This window comes from Heterocephalus glaber, unplaced genomic scaffold (genome assembly GCF_053883595.1).
Source record: "Heterocephalus glaber isolate CG9 unplaced genomic scaffold, H.glaber_assembly_v1.0 deba00001760, whole genome shotgun sequence".
In the NCBI taxonomy this organism is placed as follows: domain Eukaryota; kingdom Metazoa; phylum Chordata; class Mammalia; order Rodentia; family Bathyergidae; genus Heterocephalus; species Heterocephalus glaber.
The window spans coordinates 5149763-5171859 of record NW_028258457.1 but is presented as its reverse complement, the minus strand read 5'-3'; the positions used below and the strand labels follow the sequence as shown (position 1 = coordinate 5171859).

At 58.7% G+C, this 22097-nt stretch overlaps 1 protein-coding gene across 9 annotated transcripts in view; it reads right to left on the bottom strand.

Moving 5' to 3' along the window:
* Nfic (nuclear factor I C) overlaps nt 1-22097 on the bottom strand; it is a 52541-nt gene that overhangs the window by 17338 nt on the left and 13106 nt on the right. For all 9 annotated transcript variants that reach the window (XM_087201479.1, XM_013065883.3, XM_087201480.1 and 6 more), the window contains exons 2-3: nt 19570-20101; nt 919-990 (exon numbers count right to left, since the gene is read on the bottom strand). In XM_087201479.1, the coding sequence (XP_087057605.1) occupies nt 919-990; nt 19570-19987 (490 nt within the window). In that variant the 5' untranslated portion in view covers nt 19988-20101. The remainder of the gene's footprint in view (nt 1-918; nt 991-19569; nt 20102-22097) is intronic.

Below are 22097 nucleotides of genomic sequence, written 5' to 3'. Positions count from 1 at the left end.
CAGACACTGCGGCCGCCAAGGTCCCTCTGGACCCAGCCAGCACTGATGTCCTCACCTCCCCCCAACATCTGGCTCCAGGGAGGGCCTGAGGTCACAGCCACAGGGCGGGGGAGGCAGCAGCCAGGAGGAGAGGCCTGTGGCTGTGGCCCCCCTTGCTTTCCCTGGTTCCTTGCATCCCTTCTTCCCTCCGTTGTACCGGCCTCTCTCTGCCCCTCCCTCTCTCCCTGTCTTTCTACAAATACTGAGCACCGCCTGTGCACCAGGGCCTCTTCCAATGATCCAGACAGACACACTGTCTTGTGGAGATGACACCCTTCTGGGGGGAAATAAGTAAATGCCTACACAGTTGCTGTGCAGCCACACAAATGCATATGCAACCACTAACTTCCTCGGGAGGAGATAAAACAGAGGTCTGTGGCCTAGGGAGACCAGAAGGCATTTGATTTGAAGGGGCTCGGGGAAGAGCTCTCAGAGAAGGGACATTGGGGAGATCTGGAGAGAGATGGAGAATAGTTAGCTGTCCAGCTAGAAAGCATGGGACGTGCAAAGGCCCTGGGGCAGCCAGGAGCCTGGTGTTGCAGGAGCAGTGAAAAGGCTGTGTGGCTGGAACAGAGGGAGTGAGGGGCAGAGGGGGAGGAGGGGACAAGCAGGTTGTGCAGGGCCCTGTGGGCTGCAGGGAGGACTTGGGCTTTGGCCTCAGAGAGGTGGAGTCCTGGAGGGCCGAGGGCTGAGGAGGGAGAGTCTGACTCGGTGCTCACGGCCACCTCTGGCAGTGGCTGCAGGATGAGGGTGTGAGTGGGGTCCGAGCAAAGCCTTCCTGCCTCCTTCCTGTTCGCTCCAGGCCCTGTCTCAGGCGAGTCCTCCCGGTCCAACTCAGCTTAGTGTGGCCCTGTCCAGCTGCAAGCACCCCGAACTCACCCAGCGTGATGGGCTTGCTGTCTTCCTGCTCCGAGCCCATCCCCGCCCGGGGACTGCTGCTCTGCTCGGCATCTGCAAGACAGGGAGAGTTGGTGACATGCTGGGGAATAAGAATTTGGGCACCCGCAGTCTTGACAGACTCAGGTTCAAATCGTAGCTTTGCTTATTATTTTGTGGTACTGGGACTTACCTCAGGGCCTTTGTACTGAGCTTCATCCCCAGCCCTTTTTATTTTTTGTTTTTGTTTTGGTACCAGGAATCGAACTCGGGACCTTATGCTTTCGAGGCAAGCCGTGGAACCACTGAGCTAAATCCCCAGCCCATTTTTTACTTTTTATTTTGAGACAGGGTCTTGCTAAGTTTCCCAGGCTAGGCTGGAATTGTGACTCTCCTGCCTCAGCCTCCCAAAGTGCTGGGATGACAGGTATGCACCACCACACCTGGACACAAGGCTCCAGCTTTGTCATTTTTGTGCTGTGTGTCCCTGGGCAAGTCCCTTGCCCTCTCTGAGTGTCTTCCTGGAAATGAAGATACTCTGGAAGGACAACTCTTCATCCGACCTCACCCTATCCTTCTGCCTGTTTTACAGGTGGTGTAACGGCGACTCCTTGAGCCTCCCTGGTCTGCTGGCCTCCACCTCTGCCCCCGAGGCCCTGGGGACTGGGCCCTTGCTCTTGGGTTTGTATTCCAGGAGCTTAAGGGTGGCTGTCTGCGGTTGCAATGCCCCTATGTGCCCCGGTGCTCTCTCTCCATCTTATCTAAAAATAATCAGGCTCCTTGGCAGATGAGAGAGAGAGAGAGAGAGAGAGAGAGAGAGAGAGAGAGAGAGAGACGCTGAGCTCAGCACTCTCGGCTCCTGCAGCCGGGATGCAGGGCGCGGCGTGGCTCTCTGCAGTGCCGGAGCTGCGGATGGCAGCCAAGCATGGCATTATGAGCTGCACGGAGATGGCAGGGAGAGCACATCTGGAGCCCTCAGGGAGCACGGGGGTCCCCATAAATGGTACCATTCGCTGCATGGTTAGGAAGTATTTTATTCATTTATTTTGCAGCACTGGGGGTTGAACCCAGGGCCTTTGCACTGAGCTCCATCCCCGCCCTTTCTATTTTTTATTTTGAGTCAGGGTTTCTGTAAGTTGCCCAGTCTGGGTTCAAACTTGAGATCCCCCTGCCTCAGCCTCCCAGAGTGCTGAGATGACAGGCCTGTGCCGCCATGCTTGGCTTATTATCCTTAAATCCTCAAGATAACCACAAGGGTGGTATTTTTATCTTATTTTATATCCCTAAGACAACCTTCAGCACAGCATTGCTATTGGATGAGGAAAACAGGGTGACAATGACAAATGTCCCCACCCCAGGCCAGAAGCCAGTCAAGGGAGTGTGATGGGGACAATAAAAATGGTGATGTTTCAGCCAGGCGTGGTGGTGTGCACCTAGCATCTCAGTACTTTAGGGGGCTGAGGCAGGAGGATCTCAAGTCTCAGCCCAGCCAGGCCACTTAGGGACTTAGTGAAACCCTGTTTCAAAATAAAAAATAAAGCAGGGCTGGGGATGGAGCTTAGTGCGAAGGCCTTGGGTTCTATTCCCAGCACAACAAAAAAGAAAAAAATGTGGCATTGCTCCGAACAGCACAATAGCAGCCACATGCCTCAGTTTTCCAATCCAGAAGAGCAGCCGGCAGAGCAGCCCCACTTGGCCTGGCTCTGCCACTAGGCCAGCGTCGGGCAGGGCAGACTGCAGCCGACTTGGCGGCTCCCGGGCTGGGCAGAGTGGCCCCCAGAGCCAGCCAGCCCTCTTGGATGCCTCGGCTGGGTGCTGGCCACTGTGTTGGGAAGGAACCAGCCTGGGCAGCCGGCCGCTGGGCCTCGGCACGGGACCCTCTTCCGAAGGCTGGCTGTGCCCAGCTGGCACTGCCAGGCGCTTCCCTAGACACCCACTGAGCCCCAGCCTCCCGGGCCGAACCTCCTGCCTCCCTTCAGGGAAACAGGCACAGCCATGGCCTCGGCCTTGGCCTGGAAGCCGCCCAGGAGGGAACGAGCCCATCCCAGCTCTCAGGAGGCTGAGGCAGGAGGATTACAAGTTTGAGCCTAGCGTGGGCGACTTAGCAAGATGCTGTCTTTCCCAAAATCCTTAAGGAAAGAAAAAGATGCTCAGACAGTCATCCCCTCGGGTGTGCAGAGAGCTGCCTAGCAGCCCCGTGTCCCCGTGGGACGGGCTCCACGCATGGCCCATGTCCAGCGCCCCGGGGGCCACAGCCTGAGGCACCTTGGCACCCCATCCAATGTGCTCACCTGGGGGTAAACTGAGACAGGGCATGCAGTGCCCTTGCGAAGCAGCTTTGCCTCACTCAGCAGCCCTCCCTCCACTCCAGGAGATCCGGCCCGGGCCCTGGGCCAACCACAGAGCTCACTGGGCCAAGTGAGAACCTGGCTGGGTCCTGTCTCCGAAGCCCCTGGTTGCATCCCCTGGTTTCAGGGCAGAAGTTGGCTAAATATTTTTAGCATTCGCAAAGCACAGACAGATACAGGGACCCCATCGCAGGGCACAAACAGATCCGTCCTGCCCCAGCCATTATAATTTCACAGGGCGAATGGACCTCTCTGGGGAGAAGCCTCAGAGAAGCCCCCTTCCATAGCCCACCCTGCCCCAGGTATACAATAAATGCGCATCCCTGAACAGTCTCACTAAAGCCTTCCACAAATCCTGCTTCCCGGAAGACCCGGGCATCTTCCCTGAAGTTCCCCAAGGAGAGTTTTAACCCCAGTTTGCTACAGATGGGGTGCACGGGGTGAGGGAGCAGATCCGGGTTCCCCCTCGTTGCTGTGTGGCCTCAGGAAAAACACTGGCCATCTTTGGGCTTCAGGGCCCCTCATTCCCCAAACGTGTCCCCTTCAGAGAGACACACAGAGGTCTTTAAGCACCAGACACTCAAAGACAGCCATGCTCACGCTAGTATAAACAAGACCCTGGACTTGGCAGCTGCTCGATTGCTTCCCAAGTCGGGGTGGGGTTTTTGTGCAGCCCAGAACCACCCGCCAACTCTACTCAAGCAAACACCAGATCACGGGCACCAACGGCAACACAACCGGGCCTGCTGACCAGCGTACAAACTGTTCCTTCCTGCCTGTGGCTGAGAGCCCAAATTTGGTCTGTGGCAGATCAGGACAAAGGCTCTGTGGCAGTGGTCACGGCCCTGCCTTTCCTCTGTCCGGGACAACTCCCTCCCCATCGTGGAGGCAGTGCTTCCGCTGGTCACGGTCACGGCTGGAGGTCACCATGTGGCCCAGAGTCCATCTAGCAGATGTTCTCTGACCACCTAGTTAACCTGGCAGGCGCTGGGGAAATGGCAGAGGATCAGGTGGGAGGGACGAGAGGGAACCACAGGCAGCAGGGGCTAGGAGGAGCCCGCAGGGTTCTGCCTCCTGCTATGAGCTGGTCATGCCACTGGACAAAGCAAGTGCAAAGGTCCTGGGGCAGGGACAGACGGGGGATGTGTGAGGGCCACGGAGAGGCTGTAGGGCTGGACCATGGTGTCCAGAGCAGAGACAAGAAGGCAAGAGGGCAGAGATCACTCCAGGCTCCTCCGGTCACAGCGAGAAGCTCAAGGTTATTCTGCAGGACCACTAGGCGTGACTGACCTGATGTGTATTTCTTTATCTTTTTCCCAGTACTGGAGAAAGAATCCAGGGCCTTTGTATCCCCAGCCCTTTTTTTTTTTGAGACAGGGAATACTAAGTTGCTAAGTTTCCTAGGCTGGGCTTCAACTTGCGATCCTCCTGCCTCAGCCTCTTGAGTGCCTGGATGACAGGTGTGTGGTACTGCACTAGGCTGTGTTTCTGAAAGCCTCCAGCTGGTGATGTGCAGAAACCGGAAGCCCCTGGTCCTGGGATGGAATTCAAAGTGGCAAAGCAGCTACGGGAAACAGCCGGGCAGGGGGTGGGGTGGAGGGGTGGTCCTTGAACGGCTAACTGTACACTCATCACATGACTCATCTCTGTTCCAAGGGACCCACCCAACTGACTTGAAAACGGAGGTGCAAACAGATGCCTGCACAACGTGCTCACAGCAGTGGGGCTCACAGCAGATGAAGGTGGGGACGGCACAGTGGAGAGGTTCGGAGGGACGCCACTGTCCATGCGCTGGAATACTACTCAGCCAGGAAAAGGAGCGAGGCCACGACACTAGCCACAGCGTGGAGGGACCCTGAGGACGCTGTGCTTAGTGAGAGACGCCAGACACAAAGGACACGGGGTGGGCTCCACAGACAGGAAGCGCCCAGGACAGGCGACTCCAGAGACAGGAAGTGGACTTGGGTGCCTGGTCTGGGAGGAGACAGGAGTCAGTGTCTCATGGGACAGAGGTTCGGTTTAGGAAGGTGAGAAGTATTGGAGGTAGACAGCGGCGACGGCTGCACAGCCATGGGACTCTAACACCACTGAACTGGGTGCTCAGACGTGGTTAAAAGAAACTGGGCATGGTGGTGCTCGCCTGTGTTCCCAGCACTCAAGGGAGGCTGAGGCAGGAGGATTGCCATGAGTTCAAGGGCAGCCTGGGCTCCACAGCAAGACCCTGTCTCACTCCCCCACCCCCATCCCCAAAAGGAAAGAAATGGTTAACGTGGTCAGTGTGTGCTATCTGTGTTTGTGATGGTTAAATATTATTTTTGGATGCCTGGCTGCTGCAGGGCCCCTCGGGAGGTGTGGGTAGCTGTCCCTACGAGGGTCACCCTGGCCCAGCCTAGCGGTCTGGGAACAGCCCCACGGGGCACGTTTAACGTCTGCCTGGGATGCAGAAACCCCCACGTCGTGCGCTTAGAGCCTGGCGGCAGTGGCAACAAAACCAGGCCTTTCCACGCGGCGGCAGAGCCAGCTCCAGCCTGGCTCCCGCGCAGCTGGCTCTGCCGCCGCCACGTCCGCCTCCCTCCAAAGCAGCTGCCAAAGCGAGAGGCAAAGCCAGGCCCTGGAATCCCCGTTGCAGGCTCAGCTTGCTCAAGACCTGGCAGGCGCCAGTGCCTACATGCTCCCCTGCTCCCCCTGTCCAAACCCTGTCCTAATTCTCTCGGCCCAGACTCAGTCTGGACCTGAGCAGGGTAAGAAAGCCCAAGTCCTTAACACTTGAGCCAGGTCCTCCTTCCTCTGCCTTTGGCTCCGTGGCTCCCACTGCCTTGGGCCAAAGCTCCTCCTGCAGCCCACTGGGCCCTGCAGGGCTGCCCGTCCCCTCCCTGCCTCCCTTTCTGCCCCTCCTCCCTCTGCTCCAGTCACAGGAGCTCCTTGCTGCTTCTGGGCTCCATGCTGCCCCAGGGCCTTTGCACAGCCAAACCCTCCACCTGGATCATCCTCCCTGCACCCCCCGACCCTGCCACTTCATTCCTGTCTTAGTTCAGATGTGGTTTATGTGTCCACAGCCGCTGGACCCCTCCTGGAGGTGGGCTGAAAGCCTAGGACGTTTGGGGCTTTACCTCCTCGTGTCTCCCCAAGAGCTATTGTCAAAGATGCCCCTGCCGCTGCACCTCGTTCTGTTGCTTTGCATCCCCTCAGCCTCTGCTGTATCCCTTGCTAGGCCTGCAAGCCTGAGCATAAAGGGGAACCCGGGTTCTTTCACCCAGCACATCCTGAGCACCCAGTGTATACCAGGCCCTGTTCCAGGCAGCGCGAACATGGCAGGGACACAAGAGCTGGTACCCACGCCTCTCCTTCCAGCCCTCCTGAGGAGACCCTGGGGCCAACACCTCTCACAGTTGACACTGCCCTGGGCTTCCAGGAGCCCCAGAGGACCCCCCTTTTTCCCCGGAGAAAGAACATCCCCCCAAAGCGCTCCAATGGGGGCAACCAGCTGATGTGGACCCGACGCTGTGTAACCTCATAGAAAGCCCTTCCCCTCTCTGAGCGTCTGTGGCTGACTACAGAAGCCCCCACGCCCCTGCCTGGCCCTACACCAGGGGCTATCAGGACCAAAAGGAAAGAAGCAGCGGGAAGTGGTGTCAGAGGGACACCTGTCACCCCAGCACTCGGGAGGCTGAGGCAGGAGAGCACCCAGAGTTCACAGACAGCCTGGGCTCCACAGTGAGACTCTGTCTAAAAAAAAAGGAAAAAAGGAAAAAGCAAGGCCTGGAGGTACCGGCACACAGGGCCCTGGGGACGCGCGGCCATCTGGCGGTGGCCTGGGCCCTGCCGGCCGAGTCTGGCCCGCACTTTCCAGCTCCCTCTCGGCGGCGCTGGGCCAGGGCCAAGGAATCATGGAATCATGTCCAGAGCGGTTCCTTCCTCCCGCTCCGCCCGGCCTCGAGGGCTGGGTCCCCGCCGTCCCCTGCCCCATCGGTCCCCTTCCGTCCCGGGGGTCCCCGGCCGAGCTGCGTCCTCATGCTCGGGAGGCCCGGGTGGCCCAGGGCGGCCCTGGCAAGCCGGGGCCAGGTGGCGCTGCGAGGGGCCCCCGGGGGACACTTGGCAGGGGCGCCTGGGCGTGGAGCTGGGCTCGGGTCGGGGGCGGCTGCAGGCCGCGGGGGCGTCGGGGAGGCCGCGGCCCGGACCTGTCCTCAGCACCACGGCCGCCCGCCCTGGTGACATCACGCGGGCGGCCATTTTCTGGCCTTCGGGTTCCAGATGCTTCTCTGGCCCAGCGGCCATTTTATGGGCTCACAAGAGCCAGTGACCCAGGCCTCGGTGTCCCCTCCCAGACACGGGACACAGCGGGGACACGGCCGGAGGGGACAGCGGCCCCGGCCCCGGGGGGCTCCATCCTCCCTCCCCACCGCCCCGGCCCCTCTGCGGCCCGCAAGGGGTTAACAGGGCCTCTGCCAGGGCCAGGGCCACGCCAAGTGTCCTGGCCAGGCAGCGGCCACCACCAGGCCACCACAGCCACCCGGCCAATGTCAAATGTGCACGGGGACGGGGACGGGATGGGGACTGTGACAGGCAGCCTTAAAATAACCCGCTGTTTACATCTGGAGAGAATTCTTGGCTCCCCTGCGGCTGCGCCACCCCCATCTTCCTGGAGCGCGTCCCTCCCTCCCTGGGTGCTGGGAGGGGACAAAGTGGGATCAGCCACGACCAGGGACACGGTGTGGACGTGGCCCAGAGGCAAGAGGGCCAGGACACCTCTGCCAGAGCCAGAGACCCAAGGCCCCTCCAGTTTCCATGTGTCCTGAGCTATGTCCCTGATTCCCCAAGGCCCCACAGGACTTGGGAAGGTGACAGCAGAGTGCTGTGTGGCTCCAGACCAGCGCTGACCCTCTCTGTGCCTCTGGGGGAAGAAAAAGCCCAGAGCTGGAGGTGGGGTCCAGAGTACAGGCCCCACTGGCTCCCTGAGTTCTGCTTTCATCTACTGGAAAAATCAGACACTGACATACAGTAGTGGCACACACCTGTCATCCCACCACACAGGAGGCTGAGGCAGGAAGATCTCCAGGAGTTCAAGGCCAGCCTGGGCTACATAGCAAGATTCTGTCTCAGAAAACAACAGCAATAACAAAGTAACAATGATAATAATAGAGTAGAGGTCCTGGCTTATAGGGGTGTAGATTCCAACCCACAGGAACAACAAGGAGTCCAGGCTGGGGGAGAATGTGGGATGCCACCCAAGTGCTGCCCACCTCAGTGCCTTTGTCCTTTGAAGGTTCCCAAAAGTCATGTGTCTTTTGAGAAGCTCCCCCAATGGACCAAGGTCCTGGATGTAAGAAGAATGTGGCCTGAGGGGTTGGGGTGGGTGAGGAGGGGACACTGGAGCTGGGGCCTTGATGTATGAGCAGGAGTTTGTCAGGCACAGATGGGACTCGGGGAAGAGTATAGTGTGTGAAATTACTAATCCGTCCTTTACTGAATTCTTACTGCACATCGTGAGCAAGGGATTCAATAGAGATTTACAGGTGGCAGATGGAGCCCAGTTAGGCGATTGATCTAAGGGCTGTCCCAGGGCCCCTCCCTCCTCCCTCCTGAGCCTTGCACCTCTCTGCTGTAAATCACTCAGTTGGCACCTACTGTATGCTATACAAACTCAGCCTGTTGGATAGGCAGAGATGGTTGTCTCCATTTCACAGAGCGGTAAACTGAGGCATGGGGGCAGAGAAAGGCTGGGCCAAGCCCACCTGGCAAGCCAACTGGAAACGAAGAACAACCTTCCTGGCCATCCACATTGAGAGCCGGAGGGTGGTCCCAGGGGCTCCCAGCTCCCACCCTCATCCCCCAGCCTGTCCTCCCCATACCAGCCACCAGAGGGCGCCATGAGCAACCAGGTCCTCCCTCCTCTGCCCTCAGCCCTCCATGGCTCCCACCTCCCTGGGACCAAAGCCCAAGTCCTCCCTGCAGCCCACAGGGCCCTGCACAGCCTGCCTGTCCCCTCCCCGCCTCCCTCTCTGCCCCTCACTACCTCTGCTCCAGCCACCCGGGCTCCTTGCTGCTCCTGCACCACACTGGGCTCTGAGCTGCCCCAGGGCCTTTGCACAGCTGTGCCCTCTGCCTTCAGTCCTTCACACTCTGGCTCCTTGTCCTGCCTTGGGCTCAGCTCCCCGACAGCCACTCCGTCACACAGCCCTCCCTGGACCTTCCCAAGCAGCCCCAGCCCTCTTTCCCCTTGATCTTCATTTTCCTGATGCCTGTGATTGCTGCCCTGCAACGGGCTGTCTCTCTCACCGCAGGATCGCACACAGCTGGTGCCTACTGCATGCTCACTGCCTCCAGGGTGGCTCTGCTGGCTGAGCGCCCCGCTGTCTGCCCGGGCCTGCCCTAAACTCCTTATGTAGCTCAACTCGTTTCCTTCACGGCAACCTCACCACTTGGGTGCCATTTTACAGGTGGGGGGACTGAGGCCCTGACAGAAGACACCACCAGGCAGTGGATGCAGAACGGCTGGGGGAGGCCCCACAGCCTCTTTGGGTGACATCCTCCATTGCTCGGATGGGGAAACTGAGGCTCCAAGAGGTAAGGACTTTTCGTTTCTGTTTAAATTTTGAGACAGGGTCTCATTGAGTCACTGAGTTGTCCGGGCTGGGTTTGAATCTGAGACCCTCCTGCCTCAGCCTCCCAGTCTTGGAATGACAGACGTGCTCTGCCAGGCCCGGTCTTTTAGGAATAAACAAGATTACCAGCAATAACAATAGCGGTGAGCCTAGGGTGTCGGTGAGCACAGCAGTGTGCAGAGCCAGGCCCCATGGCTTTGCACCCACCCAAGAGTGGCTCGGGACAGCGCTGGCCCCTTTAAGAGCCCCGGGCCCGAGCAGGTGGTGCCACACCTTGCATCAGCGTGTCTTGCATAACCACTTACACAAGGAGCAGGCGGGCTCGGCCACGCAGCGACCTGTCCTGGGCCATGCGCCAGGTGGACGGACAGACACTCGGGTGCCCAGAGCCAGTGGGCTCCAGGGCCCCTGTGCTGCCTCCTTTCTGGGGCACAGGTGCCCAAGTCCCAGAGGAGCACCCTGCGGGAGGTGGGGGCCCTCCTGTGAGATGGGGCTCCTGCCGCTCTCCCCACAGCCCTGGTATGCAGTCAGCGCTCAATAAATGCAGCCAGGGTAACACCTGGCAGCATGCAGGGCCTGGCTCTAAAGCCTAACCTTTTTTTCTAAGTCAGGGTCTCACTATGCAGCCCAGGCCGGCCTGGAGCTCCTGGTGAGCCTCCTGCCTCAGCCTCCCAAGTATGCATCACCACGCCCGGCTCTAAGGCCCTTTTTTTTGGTACCGGGGATCGAACTGAACTCGGGACCTTGTGCTTTTGAGGCAGGCGGCAGAACCACTGAGCTAAATCCCCCGCCCAAGGGCCCTTTTAATTTGACAAAAAGATTTCATCATTGCATTCCTCTCCATCAGAGAAACTGAGGCACAGAGGAAGGTGGTCAAGCAATCCCCGGTCCACACGGCGAGTGAGCCCAAGAGGGAAACGGCAGGTGCTCTATTACTGCCCAGTGAGCACAAGGACAGTGCCAGGTGCCAAATTCTGGCCCTCAAAATGTCAGTTGCCCCAGCGACCCATGGTGTGTGGGGGAGCCCAAGGAGCCCTCCATCTAACTGGGGAAACTGAGGCCCAGCAAGAAGAGACACAGCCAAGATTGCCCTCAAGCCTCAGCACATCTCCCGCCCCCGCACCCCCCCCAGACCGTGGGGGTGGGGAGCTGGCACCCAGGTCCTCCACAGCCCATGGGTGGGGCGGGGCGGGGCGGGGCGGGGTGGGGCTGCAGACCCACCTCCCTGCACCCTCCTCTGTGGTGCTGGCCCTTTAAAACAGCAGGCAGCCTGAGAACGTCCCAGGGTGACCCCAACGGGAAGGTGTGGCCAGGAACAAGGGGCCCATTCAGCTGCCCAGGGCGCCTCTGCCTCCGACTCCACCTCCGGGCGGCCCACGGGTGGCAGGCAGGCAGACGGGGGGCAGGGAGGGGACCCGCAGGGCTGCAGGGAGAGTGGGGCAGAGGGAGAGGAGACAGAGACGGACAGAGATGCTGGCCTTGGCCACCGCCCGCTGGCCCAGGTCGTGTCTTTGAGCCCTGCCAACTGCCCAGTCCGGCTGGGGTCCTGAAGCTGCTCCTTGATCCAGCCGGACCTGCAGCTGCTCAGCAGCACCAGAGTCCTCTAGGCCCAGGGCCAGGATCCAGGGAACACTGTGGGGAGTAACTCAGGCACCCCCTTCCCAGCCCACCCTGAGGAGACCATCGTGGGGCTCACCCTTGCCCTCGGGTGAGGCTGTGTGACCCTGGGCATGACTGTGTCTCTCTGGGCCTCAGTTTCCCCATCTGTCAAATGCAGTTAATGATAACAGCAACCTCAGCAGGTCTCGTGAGGTTAAATGAGCTGGGGGTGAGCGTTCCTCCTGTTTCCTGGAGAGACCCCGATGCCCCTGCGGGTCCCACAGCTACACCTGGTGCCCCCCCCCTCCCCGTAAACACAGACACTGGCCCCTCCCGCTGGATGCGGCCACCAGCAATCACCGCGTGGCCTTGGCAGGGTGGCAGCAGGAAGTCCTCCCAGAGGTCCGCCCACCGGGAGGAAGCCCTATCACCCTGCCTCCAGGTGCCAGCACCCACACAGCCATTCAGGGTTTAAAGCGAGCCACCCCTGGGCCCTGAGCTTCCGGATCAGAACCAGCGAATTCTAGCCCTGCACCTGGGGTGACCCAAACCCCAGCTCCAAGCCGGGTGTGGTGGCACAGGCCTGTGATCCCAGCACTCGGGAGGCTGAGGCAGGACAATTGCTCTCAGTTCCAGGCCAGCCTGGGCTACATAGCAAGACCCTGATTCAAAACTAAAAAGATGGGGCCGGGGATTTACCTTGGTGGTTCCGGCACCTGCCGCGCACGTGCAAGGTGCCGAGTTCCATCCCCGGTACCAAAAACAGACAAAAACAAAACTAAAAAGAGAAAACTCAGGTCCAGAAACCCCAGGACCTGCCCTTGGGCATGAAAGATGGAGTGCAAAGAATCTGGGCCGGTCCACGGGGCGTCTCCTCTGCACTTACAGGTTTCTGCCACGCTGACTGAAGCAGTAACCAGCCAGGCAACTGACCACAAATGTGGGATTTCTAGATCTGCCCTGATATCCGCCTAAGACTCCCAACATGGAGGGTGTGGGCACCCACTGCTACCACAACACATCTAGAACCCTCCTGGGACCCCGCTGGGGCTCTAGAACTGGATCTTTCAGGGACCGAGAACCCCATGTAGAATATTCCAGAAGCCCAACCCAGGAAAATCTGTCCCACCACCTGCAGGTCAAGAACACAGGTGAGGGATTCTAAATCAAGCAACTGGCTCCAGGGCCAAGAACTGTTTCTTGGATTTCTTGCACTTCAGGCTGGCCTCAAACTTGCGGGGATCCTCCTGCCTCAGCCTCCTGAGTGCTGGGATGACAGGCGTGCATGACTGTGCCTCTGGGATTCCGAAGTCACCCCAGCCCTCCGTCCCTCATGCATCTGCCCTGGTGGCTCTGCCGAGCTGACTTGTGATGTCTAAAAGGACTCAGAGACCACACAGAGGGCCCAAACCCTGGGCAATACCCTGTCCCTCTTTGTGCCTCAGTTTCCCCATCTGCACAAACCATCCCTGTCCCCAAGTGCCCCTTCTACCACCCACCCTTGGCCAACACGACCCATCTGTGACTTCCTGTTCACACCCAGTGGTAGGCAGAGGGGCTGGGCTGGCAGCTGTCGGGGTGGGGGACACATGGCTGTGTCCCCAGCTACCCTCAGTGCCCCTGCGCTCCCGGGCCCAGGGCCAGAGTGCCAACTGCAGCCTTGTCACACACCGGGTGACAGCCACAGATGTGTGTGCCGCCTGCCTGCTCTGCTGCCTTCACAGGGCCAATCCTGCCCGCCTGGGGGCGGGGGGCAGGGGACAGTTGTTCCCCTGGGTGCTGGAGCCACACGGGGCACACGGTCACTGCTCACCCCCAGCCCACCTTTCCAAAGCACCTGGCAGAAGCCAGCCTGAGCAACTTAGCAACTTAGAGAGATCCTGTCATCCTAGCACTCGGGAGGCTGAGACAGGAGGGTTGCACGTTCCAGCCCAAACCCAGGCAATTTAGCAAGACCCTCAAAAAATCAAAAGGGCTGGGGATGGAGCTCAGTGTGAAGGCCCTGGGAGAGGAGAAGCTAGGGTGATGATAACAATATTGTGCTATTGTTGCAATGGACCAAACTTTTTTTTTTTTTTTGGTACCGGAGATCGAACTCGGATCCTTGTGCTTACACAGCAGTCAGCGAAACTGCAATGGACCAAATGTAATAGAATGACTGATTGATTGTTTGATTGTAATACTGGGGAGGAACCCAGGGAGGGCCTCCACACTGAGCTACATCTCCAGCCTTTTGTTTTTTTGCTTTTTTAAGAATGGATCTCTCTAAATTGCTTCGTTACCCAGGCTGGCTTCGAATGTGTAATCCTTCTCCCTCAGCCTATGGACAGGTGGGTAACCCTACCACGCTCACTTTCTATTTTTCTTATTATTCCACTATCCTAGAGGACATATGATTACTTGTTTATAATCAGCATAGGCAACAGTACTATTTACTGTTAAAAGGATTATTAGCAGGTGGGTTGTCGTGGCCCAGCCCTGTAATCCCAGCACTCAGGAGGCTGAGGCAGGAGGATCGTCTCAAGTTCAAGGCCAGCCTGGGCTACAAAGGGAGACGCTGTCTCAGAAAAAAAAAAAAAAAAATCATTAAAAAATTATAATTTTTCAAAACTGTGGTAAAATATGGGTATAAAATTAAATGTTTCCATCTTAGGCTTTTTTTTCCAGTGCTGGGCCTGGAACCTGGGAGCTCCTGCATGCTGGGCCACCTGCACGCCAGCCCTGTTCTGCCTGTGTCTAAACCTGGCCCCGGTGGCATCGAGCGCATCCCTCAGCTGTGCCGGCCCCGCCTCCCACCTCCAGGGCTTTCCATCTCCCCAGCTGAGCTGTCCCAGGAAGCGCTGACCCCCATCCCCTCCCCACCCCGGCACCGTCCTCCTTCCTGTCCCTGTGGATCTGACCACACTGGGCCTGCTGGGGGTGGGGCCCTGCGCTTCGTGTCCTCCTGTGTCTGCCGCAGCTCCCTGAGCAGCGTGACCTCAAGGTCCATCCACGCTGTAGCAGTGTCAGGACTTTCTTTCTCTTTAAGGTAATGAATCCTGTGAGTGCCTTGCGTATGCTAGGCCCTGTTGTAGCCCTGGGCATCAGCTAATTTACCCACCCGGCCCTCTCAGCCCTGGGATCACAATCACCCCATTAAAAAAATTTTTTTTGAATTCTCCAGTACCAAAAAAACCAAAACAAAACACATTTTTTTTGAGACAGGGTCTCATTATGTAGCCCAGGCTGGCCTTGAACTCGAGGGAATCTTCCTGCCTCAGCCTCCTGAGTGCTGGGACCACAGCATGTGCCACTACCGCCTGGCCAGAATCACCCCGTTTCACAGGGAGGGAAGCTGAGGCTCAGTGCAGGGGGAGATCGCTCACCAGAGGCCACATAGCTTCGGGCCGAGGATGTGACTTGGTCCCTGAGCCCCCCACCTGCTGCCACCTGTCCTGGCCCCAAAGCCACTAGGCACACCCCGCGGCCATGTCCCACCAGCAGTGGCCACCTGGACCCCTGCAGGGCCACCCCCGCTGCTCCCTGGCGTGAGAAGGAGGCCTGGGGACTCCCTCCCTCCCTCCCTCCCTCCCGGGGCCAGGAAAGAGATCCAGAAAGTGAATAAGCCTGTACTGAGCACTCTCTGTATGCTTTCTGGGGATCACCGACTCCAGGCCATGGTGCAAGTACACACAGTTCTCATTCCAGGACCAGAGAGGGCAGGGTTCTACCCATGCTCACACAGCATGGCCCCAAGCCTGGTCCCCATTCCTGAGTTCGTCCGCGCTGCGTTCGGGGGACCTGGCTGCTTCTTATTATCGCTGTGCTGTGGGTATGTTTGGCTTCTGTCAGATAACCAGAAATGAGCTTTTCTGTTCGGGTTTTTGAAAGGGGTTTCAGTCCTTTTGTTTTTTTGTGGTCCTGAGAATGGAACTCAGGAACTCTCTACCACTGAACTCTGCTCTCAGCCCTTTTTATTTTGAGACAAGGTCTTGCTAAGCCACTTAGTTGCCCAGGCTGGCCTCACACTTGTGATCCTCCTGCCTCAGCCTCCCGAGTCACCGGGATGGCAGGCATGCACCACCATGTTTGGCATCAATACTTTTTTTTTGAGACAGGGTCTCACTATGTACTCCAGGCTGGCCTTGAACTCACAGCGATCCTCCTGCCTCAGCCTCTCGACTTTTTATAAGACCCCTGGGTTCTTGTTCCAGCTCTGCCTCTTAAGAGTTGTGTGATGGAGCTAGGGATTTAGCTCAATGGTGCCGACACCTGCCTCCCAAGCACAAGGTCCTGAGTTCAATCCCCAGTACCGAAATAAAAAGAGTTGGGTGACCTCAGGCAAGTGGCTGACCGCCTCTGAGCCTGTGCTTCCATGTAAACCTGGGAGAAAGTGAGAGTCCCTGCCTCTAGGATGGAGAGAGATAGAAACGGTCGGTCAGGATGTACAATCCGGATGGGGTTCGGCTCAGAGGTGAGCGCCTGCCTAGCACGCAGGAGGCCCTGGGTTCCATCCCCAGCACCGCAAGTAAATAAAAATAAAAAGAAGAGCAGGGCTGGGGCCCCATGTCCACCGTAACCGTGATCCTTGTGGGCGTCACTGCGCCCCATCCTGCCCAGGCGGGTGGACCCTGCCCGTTCTCCCGCCACCCTCTGGGGCCCACTGCACCATGGCGGCTGGCACGGCCGAGGCGGGAACAGGAGGGAGGGAGGCCGGCCCAGGGCGGCGGCGTCAGCACATGGGCACCATCTGGGCTGGCAGCTGCCGGGGCGGGCGGACCAGGCAGCCCCTCCCCCACTGCCCTGGCACGGCGCCTGCCCGCGCTCGAGTCGGGTTTCTCTGGCTGCCAGAGGGGGCGGGGAGGCTGGCTGGGGCTCAGGCCCTGGGCCTAACTTCCCAGGCTGCTTCCCAAAGCCAGGCAGGGCAGGCAGCGCCAGGCTCACCCTCTCCCGGCCCCACAGCCCCGCATGAGGCACTTCCTGTGGGGGTGAGCTCTGGTCTCAGGCAGCCCCAGGCCCTTTGCACAGGCTGCACCCCTACCTGGCCCAGCAGAGGCTCACTTCTCCCTCTCCACCAGGGCTCCTTGGTGCCCTTCAGGCCTCATCTCCAGTCACCTCTCCAGGAGGCCTGCACCATCCGGAGTGCTTCCCAGACCCTCCACAACTGTCTCCTCCTTTCTGCCTGATGTTAAATCTATTCTTTTTTTTCCAGTACTGGAGATTGAACCCAGGGCCTTTGCACTGAGCTCCATCCCCAGCCCTGTTTTTTTTTTTATTTTTTTATTTTGAGGCAGGGTCTCACTAAGTCACTAAGTTGCCCAGGCTGGGATGGAACTTGCTATCCTCCTGCCTCAGCCTCCCAGAGTGCTGGGATCACAGGTGTGTCCGGCTTCTCTCCCACTCCCAGGGTGAGTGATCCCTACTATTCACCCTTGTTGTCTGTCTTGCTCCTAACGCTGGCTGAGCACAATGCCCCCTTTGGCTGTGTGGCAGGTGCTCCCAACAGCAAGCCCGTGTCCCCACAAGGGACCAGGCTCCACCACACCCGCCCATCCGCCCACGGTCATGGCCCCCAGCGGGGCTGACTGAAGCTGACACCGCACCCTCCCTGCTCAGACTCACAGCTAACAGGGCTGGGAACAGCAAAAGAGCCCTGGCCCAGGTTTCAGGGCTCAGTGGGGGTACTGGGCATGGCCTTGGGGGGGGGCCTTACACTCCACAGAGCCCAAAGTCCACCTGTCCTCTCCCACCACGACTCCCCGATTCCCTTCTGCTTCGAGGGTAAGGACAGGGGTGGGGGGCAGTGACAAGGGCAGAGGCCACCTAAGTCCAAGCCCCACCCTGACCCCTCTCAACCTTAGGGATTCAGGCAGATCAAACCCCCACCTTGGGCCTCTGTTTCCCCCTCTGTAAAATGGGTACAACACAGCTCCTGCCTCACTGGGCTGCTGTGAGAACAGAAAAGAACTGATAATGGGGCTGGGGATTTAGCTCAGTGGTTCCAGCGCCTGCCTTGAAAGCACAAGGACCCAAGTTCAATCCCCGGTACCAAAAAAAAAAAAAGAACTGATAAGACCTCAGAAAAATGCCTGGCAGATAATAGAGTTAGGACCTGGGTTTTTTTGTTTTTGTAAACACAATATACCTATTTTGTGTTTATTACCATTGGCTTTCTTCTTAAGAATATTTGTTTCAGTAACTGAAATTTTACTCATTCTATTTCTTTCCCCGCTTTTGCACTTTGGCAAGGAGTGGAAAGGTTAAGAAACCAGTTAGTCTTTCAAGGGGCATTTATTGAGCATCTACTATATGCAAGGTGTCGTCTTAAAGGTTTGGAGGGCGTCAGTCCAAGAAGACGCATTAAAAGATATCTATGAGTCACCTGCTTCATACAAGGCACTCAGAGAGATGTTAAGAGGACCACTAAATGGACTGGGCTGGGTGAGGTGGAACACGCCTGTAATACTAATACCAGCTACTCCACAGGGTGAAGCAGGAGGGTCACAAGTTCAAGGCCAGCCTGGGCTACACAGCGAGACCCTATCCCAAAACAAAAACTAAAAAGAGCTGTGGATGTAGAGGACCTGGGGTTTTGATGTATAAGTAGGAGCTTTCCAAATGGGAAAGGTGTTCCAGGCCAGGGAACAGCATGAGCAAAGGAAACCATAATCCTATGAATATAACAATGCTAGAAACAAAAAATGGTCTTTTCAACCCATGAAGCCTGTTTCCTGAGCCTTATCATAGCCACCTAACATCCCCACAGTGGCTGGGTTTTGTTTGTTTGTTTTGTTTTTCAGTGCTGGAGAAGGAGCTTAGGGCCTCACGCATGGTAGGCAACCCCACAGAGCTACAACCCCAGCCCTTTCCCTCCCTCCTTCCTTCAGTCTTTCTTTCTTCCTTCTTTCCTTCTTTCTTTCGAGACAGGGTCTTGCCATGTAGTTCAGGCTGTCCTTGAACTCACTGCGTAGCCAGCCCAGGCTGGGCTCAAACTCCCAGCGATCCTCCTGCCTCAGCCTCCCGAGTGCTGGGATGACAGGTGTGTGCCACCCCTGCCTTCCTTCTTCCTGTATTGGTGATGGAACTCGAGGTCTTCCGTCCCCAGCCCTTTTTATTCTGGGACAGGGTCCCACTAAATCATTAAATTCTCCAGGCAGGGCTCCAATTTTCCATTCTCCTGCCTCAGCCTCCCTGAGTCCCTGGGCTTACAGACCTGTCACTGTACCCAGCTGCAGGCTGTTTCCCAACTTCTTATTTTACCAGGGAGAAAACAAGGCCCAAAGAGGGTCGAGAGGTCCCCGGGATCACGCAAGCAGGCCCGGGGATCCAGGAGCGGGCGCCCACAATGCCAATGGAACAGTCAGTCCCGGCTCCCCGGGGCCCTGGGGGACTGGAGGCCCGGCGGGTGGCAGCCTTGACCTTCCTGGCCCTGGGGGAGGAGGCTGGGCAGCGGGCAGCTGGGCTCGAAGGTGTCGCCAGGCCGAGGCCCGGCTGCTGCCGGCGCGGGGGAGGGGCGGCCAGAGGATTGTGCTGACTGCGCAGAAACCGCGCACAATTTTATCAGCTCAGCCGCGGGTGGGGGCGGGGCGGGGCGCGCGGAGGAAACGCTGCCCCCACCCCGCCCCCACCCGGTCACCTTGCCCGCGCCGCTGCTGCTTCGCGGGGGGGGGGGGGGGCAGAGGTCAAGGTCAGCGGGCCAAGGTCACGACTGGGTGACCGCGGCTCCCTCCAGGCACAGCTGGCAGGCGAGAGCCCATGGGGGTTCTGGTCGGCGGGTCGCCCTGGACGCCGCGGGGCTGCTGAAGGCCACGGAGGGAACCGAGGCGCGGAAGACACGGACGGCGCCTGCAGGCCGGGCCCGGTTACCCGCCACTTCGCGGGGGGGAAACTGAGGCCTGGGAGGAAGTCACGGGACAGCGGCGAGCTCGTGTCCATCAAGGCCCGGCCAGCGCCTCGTCCGGGGGAAGCCACCCGCGGGGGCCCGGCCTCCCCGCTGCTGACCCCGACCGAGGCTGAGGCGCCGCCCCAGGCCCTGGGGTCACCGTGGGCCCCCGGCCCCCGCTGGCCTCGCGTCTCTGGCCCGGCCCCCGCCGCCCACTGGCTCCCGACCGGACCCGGCCGCTCACCTCGCTCGCGCACGAAGTAGGCCAGGTAGAGGTCCAGCTCCTTGACGGCCACGCCGATGTGGTGCGGCTGCACGCAGAGCACCGGGTGGCCGCACTGCGCAGCCTTCACCAGCCGCTCGCCGTCCGTGCTCTCGAGCGGGATGCCCTTGAACAGGATGACCATGACCAGGTCGAGGCGCCACACCTTGTCGGCCTGGCGCAGGCAGTCGATGCGCCGCATCTTGCCCTTCTGGTCGGGGTTGGACAGCACGCAGCCCGGCGCCTTCTTGCCCGTGATGGCCAGCACGAAGTCCTCGCGGCACTCGGGCCGGATGTCCTTGCGCAGCTTGGCCAGCAGCCGCGACGCCCACTTCTGCTTCACCTCGGCCTTCTCGCCCAGCAGCTCGTCCTTCACGGCCCGCTCCTCGTCCTTGGACATCCGCTTCTCATGCTTCTTGAAGTACTTACGCTTCCGCGCCTGCAGGTTGAACCAGGTGTAGGCGAAGGCGCGCACATGCGGCAGCAGCGCCTCGATGAACGGGTGGAACTCATCCTGCGGGCGACAGGCCAAGGTCACTGCGGGGAAACTGAGGCGGGGGCGCGGGCGAGGCCGGGTTCCCCGGGGCTTCTGGGACCCCAGAAACACACGAGCGACCTAAGGTCCCTGCGCCCGGAGACCTGAACCACAGACGGGACGGCGGGCAATGTCTCGGCCCCTTCTGGGCCTGCTGGAGCTGGGGTCTAGGCACTTTCTCATAAAGGACCAGAAACAGCCATGCAGCGTCTGTCTGCAACTGTTCAGCTCTGTGGTTCTTCCAGTACTAGGAGTGACCCCAGGACCTTTGTACTGAGCTGCATCCCTAGCCCTTTTTATTTTTTAATTTATTATTATTATCATCAGTATTTTGCAGTACTAGGGATGGAACCCAGGGCCTTCACACTGAGCTCCATCCCCAGCCCTTTCTATTTTTTATTTTGAGGTAGGGTCTCCCTAAGTCACTAAGTTGCCCAGGCCGGCCTGGGACTTTCGATCTTCCTGCCTCAGCCTCCCAGGGTGCTGGGTTGACCAGCGTGCACCACTGCACCCAATTTCAACTCTTATATTTTGCTGCAAAATGACCCACAGATGAGAGGAACAGGACAGGTGTGGCCACAGCTCAGTAAAGTTTTATTTACAGAAACAGATGCCAGGCATTCACCCTGGACTGTAGTTTGAAAACCTCTGTCATGGCCCGGGAGCTACAGAGTCCCCAGATGCCTAGAAGGGTCATGCAAAGGGTTGGAGCTCAATGCCTGCAGGAGGAAGTGGGCTCGGAGAACAATATCCAGGTCTGGTCTCCGGCCCTGTGCCAGGCAGGCAGCAGTGAGGCCGGGGTGGGGGGGTGAGAGGTCCAGAGCTGGGTTTGCAGCCCACACTACTGTGACTTCCTAATAAAAAACAGCCACAGGCCAGGTGCAGTGGCACACACCTGTAATGCCAGCACTCGGGAGGCTGGGGCAGGAGGATCACTCTGAGTTCAAGGCCAGCCTGAGCTACGTAGTGAGACCTTGTCTTTAAAAAAAAATAGCAAAGGTCTTGTTATGTTGCACAGGCTGGGCTGGAAGTTGCAATCCCCCTGCCCCAGCCTCTCAAGTGCTGGGATGACAGGCCTGTGCCTCCACACCTGGTCAGCAATGCTATTATTTTTCACTATTTTTGGCATATTGTCCTGGTTATTCTGGTTGCTTATGATCTTCCAGGAAGCAGGAAAGGCCCCCAAAACTCTGCTACCTCACATATAATGGGGAAACGGAGGCTTAAAAAGGGGCCGAGACCTGACCAAGATCCCACAGGGTTTCAAGGCCAGTGTGAGGAGGAGAACTAGGACCTTCGTGGTGGTGGTGAACACCTGTCATCCCAGCACAAAGGGAGGCTGAGACAGGAGGATCCCAAGTTCAAGTTGAGCTTTTGCAATTTAGCAGCTTAGCAAGACCCAGTCTCAAATAAAAAAGCCCAGGATGCAGCTCAGTGCTAAGTCCCTGGGTTCAGTCCCCTGTACTGCAAAAACAAAAAACAAGAAACAAAAATCCAGCATCTTGACCCTCTATACGGCTGTCAACCCCTGTCCCCAAACAGCCTGTCCTCTCTGGGGTCATGGGACACAGGGCTCGGCCCCCCCAGGCCCCTAGCTCAATTTCCAGCAAGCTCAGTGCCACTTCTAGGCCCAGCTGCACTGGGTGCCCTGCCAGCACCCTCCCCGAGCCACCTCCGGCCCTGGGTGCTGGGGAAGAGGGACATCAGGTTTCACCTCTTACCACGGGTCTGAAAATAGCCTCCTGCCCCAAGACCAGGGCCCGGCGTGGCGTGTGAATCACCGGAACAGCTGTGGGGGCACTGGACCCCAGCCTTCCCTGCTGCCCTCTGCCCAGGACCCTCTCCCATCCCCGTCCCCACCTGGCTGCCTTCCCTGGCCTGGATGCCAGTTGACACAGGGAGCGATTTGTCCCGATTTGTCCCGGGCACATGGGTGCCTGCCTGGCAGAGATGGGAACGGAGCCCAGACCACCTG